Below are 12,087 nucleotides of genomic sequence, written 5' to 3'. Positions count from 1 at the left end.
TAAATCCCCTGCCTCCACCCTGAGCTGCTAGCATTGTGGGCATGCATCATCATCCCTGGTTTAGGCCTCGCTGGAGAGTGAATCTAGGGCCTTCCTCCAAGCTAGACAAGACCTCTGCGAATTGTTCCATTTTGTAGCTATCTGAGGCAGCTTAAAGAGACAGGAGATAGGAGGAGACAGGATTCTAACCTCCCGATAAATGCCCTTGTGCTGTTGCTGCACACAGTGAGGGGACAAACTCTTTCCCTCAGGGGATAAAAGACAGAAAGAATTGCACTGTGTAGCTCGGATTTCCTTTCTGCAGCCCCTGCCTTCCAGAGTTGCCCCCTCAAAGCGAGACAGGCTCTCCCAGCATGACTGAGCAGCAAGGTTGTCTATAACCTGTAGAAATCCTGTTTCAAGGGTGAGGTATTCTATCACCAGACACCTGAAATTCAGAGAGAGAGCGAGAGAGAGCGAGAGAGAGAGAGAGAGAGAGACAAACACAGAGAGAATTTAAGCTTATTATTTTTTATTTACTTGTGTATGTTTTTTTTGTGTGTGAGTATGGTCACATATCTATGCCTGGTGCTCACAGAGAGGCCAGGAGAAGACATCAGATCCCCAGAACTGGGAGTTTCCCGTGGTAGTGGTTTGCTATGTGGATGGCGGAACTGATCCCATGTCCTCTGCAGAAGCAGCCCTTATTAACCGCTGGAGTCTCTCCAGCCCCTGGAGTAGGTTTTTCATTGTGTAACCACTGTGTGTGACACCCAGCCGTCCTGGCTTCTCGGCTGCCATACGGGGCCTATCTTCCTGTGAGTTAGAGGCAGCTGAGGTTCAGGGACCAGTCTCCATCTTTCCGAACCCTCCGGGTCCCAGGAGGTACAAGGTTAGATTCTCCCAGTACCTCCCACCTGGCAACAGGTGCACAACCCTAAAACTGGGCCAAACAGATGTTCAAGTAGTTGTTGAAAGCAGGTGACCCCTTGGGCTGGAGATGGCTCAGCGGTTAAGAGCACTGACTGCTCTTCCAGAGGTCCTGAGTTCAAATCCCAGCAACCACATGGTGGCTCACAACCATCTGTAACGAGATCTGATGCTCTCTTCTGGTGTGTCTGAAGACAGTGACAGTGTACTCATCATATATAAAATGAATAAATAAAATCTTTAAAAAAAAAAAAAGCTCCTGAGCTCCCTACATCTAAGGTGTGAGTAGATCAGAGCTGTGTTTCGCTCTGGACCTGGTTAGATTGTCCTGCTGCTGACAGTAAATCTTGAGTACACAGACTCTTGTACCTAAACATGTTGTTGTACATACATTTATGGGGCAGTGTGGGATGTATGTAGACAGCGTGTGGGTCATACATATGAACACACGGGTCCTGTGTGGGGGACTGTGGCCTCCTGCTTCAGCTAAGGGGCCTCCTCCCTGTTTTCCCCTGTGTACAGAATTGTATTTCCTTTGAAATTAATACACGAGTCAGGGAAGGTAATTTTGATGGCCGTCCCCAGCAGACCTACAGTCTGAGGATCAGATAAACATTAGCCGCTCTTCTCCGGGAACGAAGGCTTAGGCTGCCTTCTCTTTCCGACCCTGCCTCCCCTTAGATTTTATTAAGGAGAAGAGCTTTATCATTTATTAATGACAATCGCTTGACTCCTGACCTTGGATTCCGGTGCCTGAATTCCAATTCTCTGACCTTGAGACCACATCTGTAGCTTCCGGCTCAGACTTTAGTCAAATACATACTCACTAAGGTTTGTCTGCTGGGGTTAGCTCACAAGATTCAAAGGACTGGGGAGGGCATATAGAACCCTCAACACAGCTTAGTGATACTGTCAGAAGTTAATTCAGACACCGTAGTAACTTTATATTCATTATACATGAAAAATACATATATGTGACATTACCCATTATAACAGTTTCACGCACGTATATGATGTTTTATTTTATTTTATTTTAAATTATGTATGTGGATATTTTTGGGTGCAACGCTCAAAAAGGGCAGCAGGGGGCATCGGATCATCTGGGGCTAGAGTTGCAGACCCTTGAGAGCTGCCACATCATGGGTGCGTGTAACTAAACTTAGGTCCTGTGCAAAAGCAGTAAGCACTCTTAACCACCATGCCCTCTCTCCTGCCCCAACATATAAGTAGCTTGATCAGATTCCCCCTGGAATTTTCTTTTCTTTTCTCTTTTCCCCTCCCTTTCCCTTCCTTTCTTCTCGCTTCACCTCTCCTCTCCTCCTCTCCTTCCTTCCTTCCTTCTGAGATAGGCTTTTGTTGTATAGTACATGCTGGTCTTGAACTCACTGTGTAGCCCAGCTGGCCCCAACCTTGATGCTATCTCCTTCTGCTTTAGCCTACTATTTACTAAGATTGAAAGTACATGCCTCATGTACACACACGTACGTGTGTGTGTGTGTGTGTGTGTACATGTTCGCAAGTTGAGTGTGTGGGTAGTGCTGGGGATCAAACCAAGATGTTCACCGAGGTACAACCCCCAGCTCCTATGATTGTGCTTAAGGCTTTCCTAGGACAAGACCGTCACTCTTTGCTGTCAGTGTGATTCTGTCCAGAGTCACTCTGGTTACTCTATTATCTGCGCAGATCATGTCTCAGTCAGGGTTTTACTGCTGTAAACAGACACCATGACCAAGGCAACTCTTAAAAAGGAGAGCATTTAATTGGGGCTGGCTCACAGGTTCAGAGGTTCAGTCCAGTATCATCAAGGCATGAGCATGGCAGCATCCAGGCAGGCATGGTGCAGGAGGAGCTGAGAGTTCTACATCTTCATCTGAAGGCTGCTAGCAAAATACTGACTTCCAGGCAGCTAGGAGGAGGGCCTTAAAGCCCACGCCCACAGTGACACACCTCCTCCAACAGGGCCACATCTTCTAATATTGCCATTCTGGGCTGAGAGTGTATGCAAACCATCACAATGTCCCTCATGTGCATGTCTGACACATGCCATATGCCACTTAAAGTTTCAAGACTTAGGTAAGCTCAGAAAATGGTTTATGTGTGTACACACACACACACATACACACATACACACACACACACACACACACACACACACACACGCACACTGCACATCCTGGAAAAGACGGCCTTGCATGTGCATGGTTTTATGGCCAATTACACAGGCTGTAAATGCTGGTACTTTAGACTAGCCTTTGTGCTGAGTCTATTAACAATTGCCATTAAATCAATTATCTACCGGTTGCCATAAAACACCTCAAGACGTCCTGGCCTCAGACCACTGTGGCTGCTTCTCATGATTTTTGTGGGTATGAGCTATTGTGGTTTCGTGGCTCAGCTGGGCACCCTCTGCCTGTTCCAGGCCTGCCCGATGCTGTTCCCGAAATGCTCACATGTGCTGGAGGCCCACCTCAGGGCTGGGACCTCACTTTGCCAGGATGAGTCTCTTTACCAAGACTTTTCCCAAGAAGGTTGTGTGGCTGGATGACCAAGGAGTATCAAGGCCTTTCACAACCAACGCTTAAAGGTCATAGATAGCCACTTTCCTTGCATTTGGTTGGTCAGGAAAGTTCCCACTATCTCTTAGAAGCCAGGAGTAAAACAATCAGCTTCACTTGTCATGAGAAGAGTCACCAAGACTGGTGCCTACTGCTGTCCTGCTTTATAGATATGGCATTTCTAAGCCTTCTCTGTATTATTATTATTGTTGTTGTTGCTAATTATTATAATTATTATTATTAATTACTACTACTACTACTATTACTACTATTACTACTACTACTACTACTACTACAACATGTGTATGAGTGTTTAGTCTGTGTGTATCCACAGAAGCCTGAAGAGGGCATCACATCCCAGAAACTGGAGTTACAGATGGTTGGGGGCTACTATATGGGTGCTTAGAATTAAACCTGGGTCCTCTGCCAGGACGGCCAGTGCTCTCAACTACTGAGCCATGGCCCCAGCCATTTTCCCTCTCTGTCTTTCTAAAAGCTATACGGATAGCTCAGTTGGAGGAGTGCTTGTCTAGCTTGCAGGAAGCCCTGGGTTCGATCCCGGCACTGCATGAACTGGGCAGGGTGCTATCCGCCTAGAGTCCTAGACTTGGGAGGTAGAGTCAGGAGGATCAGAAATTCAAGGCCCTCTCCTCAGCTACGAGGCGAGTTTGAAGCCAGCCTGGGCTATTATGAGACACTATCTTGTGTACTACCCACAAGAAACAAAATATAAACAAATGAGAGGGGGGGAAGAAAAACCACTCGCTAAACATACATGCCTACTTTTAGAACTGTTACAGTTTTTTGAGGTAAAGCTGACAAATCCAACTGGCAAGTGTAGAAAAAAAAACAACAGGACGGAGAGACGTATGTGTGCATTTCCTATTCCCGGGGACATATGCTCATACCTACCGTGCATCTGTGAATTCCCGAGTCATGCATAAGCCTCTTTTCTAGTTGCATCAACTGAAACTGTCCAAGTCCTTCCCAGGCCCGCTGATTCCTATCAGTACTGGATGGGTCAGTCCCACCCCCATCCTTCCCTCTCTATGGCAGAGACCTTGCATTTCATAGCATGAGTAAAGCTCAGGTTTACCTAGGCTTGGAGAAGCCAATGTGCACAGCAAAGCATTTAGAGAACATGCTAGGCACAGGAAGGCCAGTGTGAGCTGCTGACCTCTGGTCTGCTTGCCTCAGTGTCGTCACTGTTGCCAGGTAACTTCGCTGTATCCTCCGTGCCTACGGAAGTGACCCACGCTCTTATCTCTTACAGAGATCGACCAAAGCGCTGACGACCTGCACATATTCCTTGTCATATGTGGACTCAGACCAGTGAAGGATCCTTTGTACCTGGTGGATGCCTTCTCAGGTATGTGTTAGGCCCTCCCTGGTGTGTGGATTTGCAAGTAGAGAAGTGCCTTGGCTTTCTCTTCCTACTGGGTGCTCCCAGCTGGCCTCCAACTCTCAATTCTCCTGCTTCAGCTCCCCAAGTGCAGGAGTTATAGCTTGAGCCGTCTTGCCCAATGGGAACTTTCCCCCACTTTGTTCACTGCTTATAAGCAGACTGTTCCGAGGTGATCGCTTTGGAAACAGCCAGTAACGGTTTGGTAACTTATGGGTTTAATATCTCTGTGTAGACTAGCAGCTTCAGGTGTGAAGAATGTCAGACAAATTGGAAATAATTATGAGTCTAAATTAATTTTGAAAAAAAAAATCTTGCCAGTGTTATATGTGTATGCAGTACCTGTGGATACCAGAAGAGGGCATCAGATCCCTCAGAATTAAAGTTGAGGGCAAATGTGAGCGGTCATGTGGTTGGGGGGACCTAAATTCTGATCCTCTGCAAGAGCAGCAAGTGTTTTTAACCACTGAGCCATCGCTTCAGTCCAACAAGAAACAATGCTTTAAGTAAAAGCGTACAATGCCACATAGAGGCGCTCTAAATAAATGAAACGCATCCTGGCTAGCGTGAATGAATGCTAAATGAGCCAAGAGGACAAAACTCACCGTGGAGTAATTTGTAGTTAAGCTGAACTGTTTTCCCAGCTGTGGCTTGAAGCCACGCTCGCTCCATTCTAAGTATTTTTTTTTCTTCTTCTTTTCTTTTCCTTCCCAAGAATGGCATCAAGAAACACCCAATGTTTACATGGTGATTGTAGGTCCTGAGGTGAGTTCATGGGCCGCAAATGCCTATCTGATGGCTGTTTTATCTTGACTTTGCTAGAGAGAGAGGGGGGGGGAATGAATATGAGAGAATGCCTGCGCGCATATGCAGTTTCTACTTGGATCAGCAGAGGGCACTGATCTCCTACACCTGGATTCACAAGTGGTTGTCAGGTGCCAAATGTGGGTGCTCAGAATGGAGCTCAGGTTCTTTGCAAGAGCAATCTGCACTCTAACCGCAGAGCCATCTCTCTAGCATCTCTACTGTTGACATATAAAGCATGTTCTAAACCTGGAGTATATTCTCTTTCTCTTTAAGAAACTAAAAGTAAGTTTGCTCTTTTGTGCTATGTGCACACGGCAGGGTGTGCGTGTGTATGTGTTCATGTATCATACACACATGGAAGTCAGAGAACAACCTTCAGGACTCTTTCTGTTGGGTGGGTCCCAGGGATTAAACTCGGGTGTCAGGCATGGTGGTAAGCACCGCTATTGCTAAGCTCTTTCCTTTGGCGGATAATTTGCCTTTTTTAGAAAATGAAAAGTCTGAAAAAAAGTAAGGGGTCGGAGAGATGGCCCAGCTGTTAAAAAGCACTAGCTACCTGGGTTTGGTTCCCTGCACCCAAATGGCAGCTTGCAACCACTTATAACTCCAGTTCCAAGGGGTCGTCCAATGCCCTCAGGTTCTTTAGGCAATGTGTACGTGTGGTGCACATGCAAACATGCGTGCAAAACGTGTATGCATGTAAAATATGTTTAACAAATGAAAACTGTCTGGGTTATATCTCAGTGGTGCAGCACTTCCCAAACTCATATGTGCAGGGCCTTGGATTCAGTTCCCAAAACCATGTGGGTGACATGTGCTCACATGTATGTTGGCAGATAGGGGTGAGGGGAGTGGGAGGGGGAGGGGAATGGAGAATGAGTTCAGGCCACAGTTAAAGATTATATCTGCTGATCTCTTACATGGTTGATTTACTGTAAAGATTACAATTAATTCAAACTAATTTACTACTGCAAAGGATAACTAGATAATTCTTATGGGAAAACCAGTGGGTCGTGTAAAGAGGAACTCATTTTAAAATGTAAAAGACAAAAGTTTATCTAAGTCGGGACATAAGTCACACTCTATGAATGGTCCAAAAATAATGATTTCCTTTGCCCCAAGTGGTTTGGAAAACAAAGTGTCCTCTGTGCTTCTAGCTGCAGGCTTCATGTGGCTTCTGTTCCAGGATTTTCGCTCTGTGTCTGTACCCTCTAAACTCCTCTGCTAAAACCCTTTCTTGCAATGAGACGAGATGAGGCCTCTGGGAGGGGACTGGATCCAGGGGATGAAGGGAGCCCTCATCAATGTGATCAGAGTCCAAATAAAAGCCCCAGGGAGCTACCTTCCCTTTTTCCTTGTGAATGGACACAGCAAGAAGCCACCACCTATGAACCAGGAAGCACACCTCAGGGGACACCCAGCCTGCTAATGCCCTGGTCCTGACCTCTTACCTCTGCAACTCCCTGCTAAGTTTGTAGGTCACCCAAGTGATATGATAGCACATCGAAGGAGGGCCCGGGTAAGCAGAGACAGATGCATCATCTGTGGTGCTGAATGGAATTCTCACCTGTGCAGTATGAGCCACCGCCCCACCCTCACTTTGGTTTGTTTGGCCAGATGGTAACAGGCAAGCTGGGAGTGTTTGCTAACAGACATCCTGACGGAGACCAAGGAAACTAATGTATATGAGTCCATCTTGGTGAACCAATGAGATTATTGGTGACGATAGCATGGAGGTCTCAAAGGTAGCCAGATACGTCATCCACCTCCCCACCCCCAAGCCTGGGTGATGATACACCCCTGGGGCCTCCTGCCCAACTTGCAGGCAGCTCCATTGAAGAGTCCCCTCTTCCCCTAGCAAGTGCTTCCCTGCTTCTGCAACCTCAGGAGGCCCAGTGAGTCTAGTGGCTTTCTTGTGTCTCCCCCAAGCCTCTACCCAGGAGGAAATGCTTTAATCGGAAGCAACCAGATTCCCCATCATCCCATTCATCGAGCGGCTGGCCTTGTAGTGTTCACTCGCTCCTTCGGAAACACGTCCCACAGTCTAGTGACTGCTTTTTAGTTTCTCAGAGTCTCATCTATTTGTCTTGTTTTAGTTCCCTATGGGCCTTCCCAGCATGCACAGCTGTTCTCGGCATTCTCCCAGACTTCGGAAATAATCATGTTTACCTCCTTGAATGAGGGCAAGCTGCTGCTAATAAAGACAACCAAGAGGGGAGGGGCTGGTAAAAGGGCTCAGTGGGTAAAGGTGCTTGCTGTCAAGCCTGATGGCCCGAGTTCAATCCCAGGGATCCACATAATGGAAGGAAAGAACCAATTCCCAAACGTTGCCCCACAATACGTGTGCAGCCAGACATATAGAACGGATTTAAAATATACATTATACACACATACAAAACCTGTGCAATCATGTCAGAGGCCACAGTGTCACGAGATCTTGTATTAATCCCATGATATAATGCATAATATGACAGACATTAGAAAAATGTCTTAAACACAGTCTTTAAAAAAAATTTCCAACACTTTAAAAGTTCAAAGTCTCTTTAAAATATCTAAGCCTCTTAGCTGTGGCTTCCTGCTAAATTCCAAACAAGTTACACACTTGTCATTTTAGGCGGGAGGAACCAGGGCACAGTTAGTATCAGAGCAGAGCGAAATCAAACTCCAGCTCCAGTTCATTCATTGTCCAGCACCCAGGACCCTCATGGAAACAGGCTCTAACGTGTTCAGGCAGTCCCAGCTCTAGGTTCTGTCAGGGCAGCCATACAGCCTGACCTGCATACTCGGGTGAGCCACACCCCTCCATACCTGCCACTGTCCCTACGTGGTCAGTCTGTTGTCTGGCATCTTCCATATTCTGGGGTCTCTCCTGCATCTAAGGCTTCATTCACCCTTACTGGTGGTCTCTCTCATTGCCAAGCTCCCCCCACCTCCATTCCCCTCCTCTTCCTTCCACCCCCCTCTCTCTCCATAGATCCCTCAGTCCTGAGGTCACCACTGCGGCTTCACCAATCCTTTCTTCCTGGTCTCTGTTTTAGGACTGTGGTTCTCATCCTTCCTAATGCTGTGACGGGTTAATACAGTTCCTCCTGCCATGGTGACCCCCAGCCATAACATTCTCTTCATTGCTACTTCATAACTAATTTTGCTACTGTTACGAACCATAATGTAAAATCTGTATTTTCCAATGGTTATAAGGGACCCCTATGAAAGAGTCATTTGACGCCTCCCACCCCCTAGTGGTCTCAACCCACAGGATGAGGAACGCTGTTTTGGGGATTCTGACCCTGCCTTATGGTATCAAACCTCAGATTCTCTCCATGACCCTTCAAGCCTAAAGCCTCAATAGCTGAGGCTATACCTCCACCAATGGCCTCCTGACTCTCCGAAGGGACTCCAGCCCTGCCACAGGTTGTCCTCATAAGTCCCCTACACCCTCAAACCAGGACCATAGGGGAAGCTCTCCACACCTTACTCAGTTTGACTGCCAGCTCAAGCTGCAGCCGCGGCCTCCGGGATCACAGTTTCCGAGTGCCGACCCCACCTTCTAGAAGGTGTCAGCGTTGCCAGAATGAATCGCTGCTGACTTTTCTGTCCCAGAAAACCAGACACCAGAGACCTGCCATTTTAAAACCTCACAGGAAGGAATGGTCCTTCTGCTAGAGTTTCTGAGAGACTCTCAACCTCTCCTCAGGTACCTGGAAGCCGGGTCTCCATCATCTATGCTCTTCTCAGCCTTATCCTCCAACCTCCCACAATGGCAGCCCAGCAAATCCTCAGTACTCAATGGCTCCTTCAGCCCAAAGCTCCCAAATCCTTCTACAATCCTCCCACCAAAGGAAAAAAAAAAAAAGGCCAGTAAGATGCAGCTCTCTGATTCCAGCCCTTGTTTGTTTTCTGTTGCTGAGATGAACACCATAACCAAAATCAATTTAGAGGGGGAAAGGGATCATTTGACTTACAGTTCACACAGTCCATCATGAAGGGGAGCCAGGGCAGGAACTCTAACGCTGCAGAAACTGAAGTAGGACCAGCAGCCATGGAGGACCGCAGTTTCCCACTTCCGGGTTTGCTCAGTTTGTTTTCTTATACAACCCAGGACTGCCCACCTAGGGATGACGCCGCCCACAGTGGGCAAGGCCTCCCCCACGTGAATCAACAATCAGGAAAATGCCACACAGACGTGTCCAGATGTCAGTCTGATGGAGGCAGGTCAGTGGCTCTTCCTCCCGAGGCCTGCCTGGTTGGTTGCTTCACTTGAGATGAGATTCTGCAGTGATGATGTTACTGGCTTGGGTCAGGGTCCTCAGATACGCTTTTCTGACCTCTCAATAAAAAGCATATTTTTTTAAAGATTTATTCATTTATTCTATATAAGCATACCGTAGCTGTCTTCAGACACACCAGAAGAGAGCATCAGATCTCATTACATACAGATAGTTGTGAGCCACTATGCGGTTGCTGGGAATTGAACTCAGGACCTCTGGAAGAGTAGTCAGTGCTCTTAACCACTGAGTTATCTCTCCAGCCCCCAAACTCATTCTTTGCCATTCCCAAACCTCTACACATCTGTAACGCTTGTGCCCCCTGTGCTCAGTTTATCGTTGTCCTGAGTCTGGAACAGGAGGAGCTTTAAGACACTTTATACTTGACTTTGAGTGTTTTCCGTGGTATCAAGGGCTCCCAGGCCCATGTGTCAGGACACATTAAAATTCTTATTTTAATGGCCAAAGCATACAGCGCATCAATGCCTACCCCCACCCTCCTGAATCTTCCTGTCTAGATCCTAATATGACTGTACTTTTCTTCTAGTCCATTTCTTACTTTCTGCAGAGCTCGAGGCTCAAAGAGTACTCAAGTGGGATGCTCCGCAAGCTTACTTAGCTCTTCCGGGTCATGTCCTATGGCTTGTTGCAAAATTGTATCAACTTGGCTAGATCAAGACCGTGTGAAGCAGAGTCCAGCCTGCCGGTTACTGCGGAGTCACTGCGGTGTTCAGCAGCGACTACCTCTGACTCCTTCCGGTAGGAAGTTTCCGAGTGCTGACCCCACCTTCTAGAAGGTGTCAGCGTTGCCAGAATGAATCGCTGCTGACTTTTCTGTCCCAGAAAACCAGACACCAGAGACCTGCCATTTTAAAACCTCACAGGAAGGAATGGTCCTTCTGCTAGAGTTTCTGAGAGACTCTCAACCTCTCCTCAGGTACCTGTAGGACTACTGGAAGGAGTGTTAGTAGTGTTAGTCTCTGGTGAAGACACTGCGTAGAGTCACTGACATGCCAGTGAGAGAACATCAGAACAAACAAACAAAAAGGTTCCTAGCCCAAAGCCTGTGTGAGAGGACATCTTAAGAGCTCAACGAGGAATTACTGGGAACATTGAAGTGCCTGGAAATGAGCACGAGACAGCTCATTGGGACAACTGTCACTCAAGACAGGGTGCCTGAGATAAAAAAGAGTCCCTGTCACTTTGCCTCTATGACCTGCTGTTGTTCCAGGTTCAGGAAGACGGTGTTAGGGTGTCCTCTAAATAGGGAAAGGACTGTCCTGTGAGGCCACTCACCTGACCCTGTTCAGTAGGGAGAAAGGAGGAGCAGGATGAGATGGGGAGGCTGAACAGCAATAGTCACAAAATAGAACAAAATCCCTAAGTGGCTATGTATACACACATTTTGTTTTTAAGGTTTATTTTATATATATATATATATATATATATATATATATATATATATATGAGTCTTTGACCTGAGTTATGGATGTGCAGTACATGGGTGCCTGGTGCCTGCTGAGGTCTCACTACCATTACCTGTCGGTTAACTCTGCCCCCTCTCTGGGCCAGACCTGCCTCTGTGTTGTGAGAAAAGCTGGATCGTGAGACTTGTCTGAAGGGTAGTATACCCTTCATTGACTTTGGTGATAGTTACCTGACTGCTCTTGACGTAACCACATGCCTCAGCTTCCCCATCCGCAAAGTAGGAATGATTAAGACAGGAGTACCAGCTTCCTGGTTTGCTATTAGTGAAAGCGAGCACTTCCTGTCCTTGGGGGAGTGTCCTGGGAATACTGAAAGCATAGGGGCCATTAAAGCCAATGTTCCCTTCTGCTCTTGACTGCCCAGATCCTGTTCTATCTAGCTACAGGATGCTCTGAATTCAGCTTGGTTTTTTTTTTTTATTATTGTTGTTATTATCACTGCTCCTTTGATCTCTCAGTTCCTCTGTTTGAGAGAAGCACTTGTTCCCGCTCACAGGGCTTCTCGTACAGTATCTTTCCCAGCACTTTGATGAGGCGTGCTGGAGGCGGGGAAGGGGAACGTTTGCTTTGGGCATGACAGCCTAATGACTTCCCCAGCACCTTCTTATAGTAAAGATTATTTCCCCTAAGCCCTCGAGTTGAAACAATATCTTTTGTTAGGA

General features: G+C 47.1%; 1 protein-coding gene across 1 annotated transcript in view; it reads left to right on the top strand.

Annotated features, from left to right (window-relative positions):
* The window catches only part of Glt1d1 (glycosyltransferase 1 domain containing 1), a 72,652-nt gene that overhangs the window by 36,945 nt on the left and 23,620 nt on the right, over nt 1-12,087 (top strand). The window contains exons 7-8 of the mRNA XM_032886359.1: nt 4,738-4,833; nt 5,582-5,631. Of these exons, the coding sequence (XP_032742250.1) occupies nt 4,738-4,833; nt 5,582-5,631 (146 nt within the window). The remainder of the gene's footprint in view (nt 1-4,737; nt 4,834-5,581; nt 5,632-12,087) is intronic.

This window comes from Rattus rattus, chromosome 16 (genome assembly GCF_011064425.1).
Source record: "Rattus rattus isolate New Zealand chromosome 16, Rrattus_CSIRO_v1, whole genome shotgun sequence".
Classification (NCBI taxonomy): Eukaryota; Metazoa; Chordata; class Mammalia; order Rodentia; family Muridae; genus Rattus; species Rattus rattus.
This window is presented reverse-complemented; position numbering and strand designations above follow the sequence as displayed.